The sequence below is a fragment of the Gambusia affinis genome, linkage group LG15, assembly GCF_019740435.1.
Source record: "Gambusia affinis linkage group LG15, SWU_Gaff_1.0, whole genome shotgun sequence".
NCBI lineage: Eukaryota > Metazoa > Chordata > Actinopteri > Cyprinodontiformes > Poeciliidae > Gambusia > Gambusia affinis.
The window spans coordinates 17,772-22,056 of record NC_057882.1 but is presented as its reverse complement, the minus strand read 5'-3'; the positions used below and the strand labels follow the sequence as shown (position 1 = coordinate 22,056).

The following is a 4,285-nucleotide window of genomic DNA, read 5'->3' as shown; positions in this document are numbered from 1 at the left end:
CGGGAATAGGATCCGGGTCTCCTTAATTGCACTTACCTTATTTGCTGCCTTCCTTCCCCTTCAGAATTCCAATGCTGCGGCTGCTGCTGCTGCTGCTGCTGGTGCTGCTGCCGCCTCCTCGTCCTCTGCCTCCGCCGCCGTCCCTGGATCCCTGGAGGATCTGATGGAGGATCTCCCGGAGGACTTCCTGGAAGAGGAGGGGCCTTCTGAGGATCGGGGGGGGGATGCCGCTGCCGCCGTTTCCCTCTCGGTGCTCAAACAGTACACGGCTGCATTTCCCGTCCAAATCCGTAAGTAATGTCACTGCTAGCTGCTACATATTTCTATTTTATAAGCCATGCAAGTTAATTTTGAAACCTTTTCTTCTTCAGTCCTGTTCGTCGAGGGCTATTGGGCTCACCTCAAGGGCTCCTTCGCCACTCCGAAACAGGAGGAGAATCAAAAATCAAAGATCGGGCGGGTGATGCAGTTTCTCCAGTACATGAACGAGGGGAGGACGGTGATTGCCAACTGGACCTTCCTTTGCAATGTAACGAAGATCCATGAGTAAGTATCATCCATCTTATTCCTAATAATTAATGTGTGTGTTATGTTTTGATGTTTAATTTAATTTAATTTAATTTAATCTAATCTGATTTAATCTAATTTAATTTCTCTCTGAAAAGCTGGCCGGAAAGCTGGCCTTGAGCAGGGCAAGGCAGTGACAACGGTGAAGTTGTACATGGGGAACGTGCTGGAGTTCCTCACCTACTTCAGGGACACGCCGCCCTCCAGCTCACGGGTCCCCAAGAAGTCCCTGGTGGCAGCTCTGAGGGCAGTGTCGACGGGCCTCCGACAGCTGTCCAGGCATGTGCTCCTCCGCAGCTGCAGGTCAGAAGTCCAAATCCAAGAAGTTAATCCCAAAGCCGACCTCTCTGCCTGCCGGAGAAAGCACAGAAGGTCATCCCAGATCCTCGGTAAGACTTGTTTAAAATTCTTTAATGTATTCAAACTTAGCTGATGTGCTGTCACCAGGGAGACCCTAAACTCCATTCCTGGATGGCAGCCAGCCAGTTAGCTAGCTAATTTGGCTGCCATTCTGGAATGGAGTTTAGGGTCTCTCAGTGGCCCTTCCTGATGTGCTGTCACCAGGGAGACCCTAAACTCCATTCCTGGATGGCAGAGTTAGCTAGCTGGCTGCTGCCATTCTGGAATGGAGTTTAGGATTCCTGGATGGCAGCCAGCGAGCTAGCTAGCTAGCTAGCTAGCTTGCTGGCAGTAAGTGCCACTTTTCACTTACTCTAGCTAGCTAGCTTGCTGGCAGTAAGTGCCACTTTTCACTTACTTATCTAGTCACTTACCTCGGTTCTTATTTGTATGTTTAGAGGCTTTCAACGAGAGGCCAACCCATCCAAACATGCGCCGGTTCTATGGCTACCTGAGTGCCTACCTGTCTAGCATTTACGGCCATAGAACCGGCGTGCTGACCAACATGAAGGTCGCAGAGCTGGACGAGGCCCGGGAGGACGCAAAGTCCGGTACCTCCGGCTTTGTGATCAATGTAAGTGTGTGTGTGTGTGATTGTTTTTTTTTTTTGTTGTTATTTTTTTTCCTCTTCAACTTATAGTTGAACACATCACGTTAGAGCCACCTGAGTCCCTGTCATTCAGTATAGTTCGCATGTCATCACCCTCTCCTTTTGCACTACAGGTGAAGGACCACAAGACCAACAAATCCTTCGGGCCCGCCCAGCTTTACTTAACAATGGGCGAGTTTGCCTGGCTGGAGCTCTGGTCTGAGCTGCGGGGCAAACTGAACCCCTCCACCGATCTTCTGCTCTTCAACGAGAATGGGCAGAAGATCAACAATATGCAGCAACACCTGCAGAACGCCTGGAGGAGATGGGCCTCCGGCTTCCCACCTTCACGGACTTCCGGACCTCTGTGGCCACCTATGTGAGTAGCGATGACTTTTCGCTTTTGGAAAAACTCCAAAATCACCACGAAACACCGAACAATTTCCTTTTTCTCTCTCTTTCAAGGCACGACGCCCTTTCTCCGGGCTCCGCCAGAAGGTCTCGAAGGCAATGTGCCATGACGTGGTCACCGCCGACCGGTACTACGCCATGGCGCAGGACGCCGCTTCTCTGGCCGAGCTCCGGAGGAAGTTCGTCCAGGCGACGGACCCAGAGGTCCCTTCAGCGTCAGGCTCTCTGGCGACCGTCGTCCGCTCCGAGTCCTCGGAGTCGGAGGACGAAGGGGAGCCTGCGCTGAAGAAGAGGGTAAGTGTCAACGTTGACGTGAAACATTGTGCCACCGGGGACACCGGCGTCCCCTTCCCGAACGACTGTCATTCGGGAAGGGGACGCGGGTGTCCACGGTGGCACTTCCCTGAAGGCACTCACTTCCTTGAAAATGTTAATGCTGCCTGGCTGTATTATTTATTATTTCCATTTCATATTTCAGAGGGCGGGACCTGAGTCCACCCAGGAGGGGGAGTCGGAAGGCGACTCCAGCAGCCAGTCCAGCAGCCAGTCCAGCAGCCAGTCCAGCAGCCAGTCCAGCAGCCAGTCCAGCAGCCAGTCCAGCAGCGAGGAGGGTCCGTCCTCGTCCGCCCGGACGGGGCACTCTTCCTCCGCCCAGGAGCTGCCTTTGGCACAAGAGCTGCCCCTGTCCCAAGAGCTGCCGTTGGCCCAGGATCTTCCTTCCGCCCAGCAGGTGCCCTCTTCCTCCGCCCAGGAGCTCCCCTCTGCCCAGGAGCTCCCCTCTGTCCAGGAGCTCCCCTCTGCCCAGGAGCTCCCCTCTGCCCAAGAGCTCCCCTCTGCCCAGGAGCTGCCGTTCTCCCAGCAGGTGCCGTCTCCCTCCGGCCAGGAGCTCCCCTCTGCCCAGGAGCTCCCCTCTGTCCAGGAGCTCCCCTCTGCCCAGGAGCTCCCCTCTGCCCAAGAGCTCCCCTCTGCCCAGGAGCTGCCGTTCTCCCAGCAGGTGCCGTCTCCCTCCGGCCAGGAGCTGCCTTTGGCTGAAGAGCTTCCCTTGGCCCGAGAGCTGCTGTTTGAAGAAGAGCTGCCATCCGCCGAGCACGTGCCGTCTTCCTCCGCCAACGAGCTGCCCTTGGCCCAAGATCTGCCGCTGGCCCAAGATCTGCCGCTGGCCCAAGATCTGCCGTGCGCCCAGGAGGCGGCGTCCTCCGCCCAGGAGCTGCCGTGCGCCCAGGAGGCGGCGTCCTCCGCCCAGGAGCTGCCGTGCGCCCAGGAGGCGTCGTCCTCCTCCCAGGAGCTGCCGTGCGCCCAGCAGGGGCCGTCTTCCTCCGCCCTGGAGGTAACCCCCTTTTACCGTGCTAATTATAGGCTGCGACTGAGGGCAGAGCAACGTGCCGCCAAAGGCAAGAAAAAATAGTTATCTTTTAGTGTTTCCTTTTTTGTAAATAAATGTGTTCATTCGTTCTTTTTACTGTTTTATAAGTGTGTTTTTGATTTTGTAAATAGATGTTCATTCTTGTTTTTTTCCCTTTTTTAATAACTGTTTTATAAGTGTGTTTTTGAATTTGTAAATAGATGTTCATTCTTGTTTTTTTCCCTTTTTTAATAACTGTTTTATAAGTGTGTTTTTGAATTTGTAAATAGATGTTCATTCTTGTTTTTTTCCCTTTTTTAATAACTGTTTTATAAGTGTGTTTTTGATTTTGTAAATAGATGTTCATTCTTGTTTTTCAATTTGTTCATAACTGTTTTATAAGTGTTTTCGATTTTGTAAATAAATGTTCACTCTTGTTCAAGAAAAGTCTTCCTTTATTTTAAGAACATTAGTCTTCAACATAGCAGAATTTTCTTATTCTCCAAAATTGCACATTGATCAGTACACATCCGGTTTCACTTCTTCTGGAGCTGCACCACTCTTGGAAGAAGGAAAGAAAGAAGGAAAGGTAAGAGATTGAAAAGTTCCCATGAATGGGAATGGGATTCAACGACACTTAGTGTAACTTACCTGTGTTGCTGCAACCACGGACACGGGTCTCCCCTTCTGATGACAGCTAGCTGCAAGCAGCTAGCTGTCATTCGGGAATAGGATAGGTTCTCTGGCCCTCCCTGATTCGCTGCAATAAGGGAGACCTAACTCCATTCCCTGATGACAGCTAGCTGCAAAGCAGCTAGCTGTCATTCGAGAATAGGATAGGTTCTCCTCAATGGCCCTCCTGATTCGCTGCAATAAGGGAGACCCTAACTCCATTCCTGATGACAGCTAGCTGCAAAGCAGCTAGCTGTCATTCGGGAATAGGGATGGGTTCTCCTCAATGGCACTCCCCTGATTCG

General features: G+C 52.1%; 2 protein-coding genes across 2 annotated transcripts; both read left to right on the top strand.

Moving 5' to 3' along the window:
- Positions 1 to 721: 721 nt before the first annotated feature.
- On the top strand, positions 722 to 1,938 carry LOC122845270. Its single transcript, XM_044141477.1, has 3 exons — positions 722 to 956; positions 1,365 to 1,540; positions 1,690 to 1,938. The coding sequence occupies exons 1-3, from the start codon at positions 722 to 724 to the stop codon at positions 1,936 to 1,938; spliced, it is 660 nt and encodes a 219-aa protein (XP_043997412.1).
- Positions 1,939 to 2,061: 123 nt separating this feature from the next.
- Positions 2,062 to 3,371, top strand: LOC122845269 (regulator of G-protein signaling 3-like). The gene is made up of 2 exons (XM_044141476.1): positions 2,062 to 2,260; positions 2,445 to 3,371. Exons 1-2 carry the CDS (start codon positions 2,066 to 2,068, stop codon positions 3,369 to 3,371), a joined length of 1,122 nt encoding a protein of 373 aa, XP_043997411.1. The 5' UTR covers positions 2,062 to 2,065.
- Positions 3,372 to 4,285: the final 914 nt, after the last annotated feature.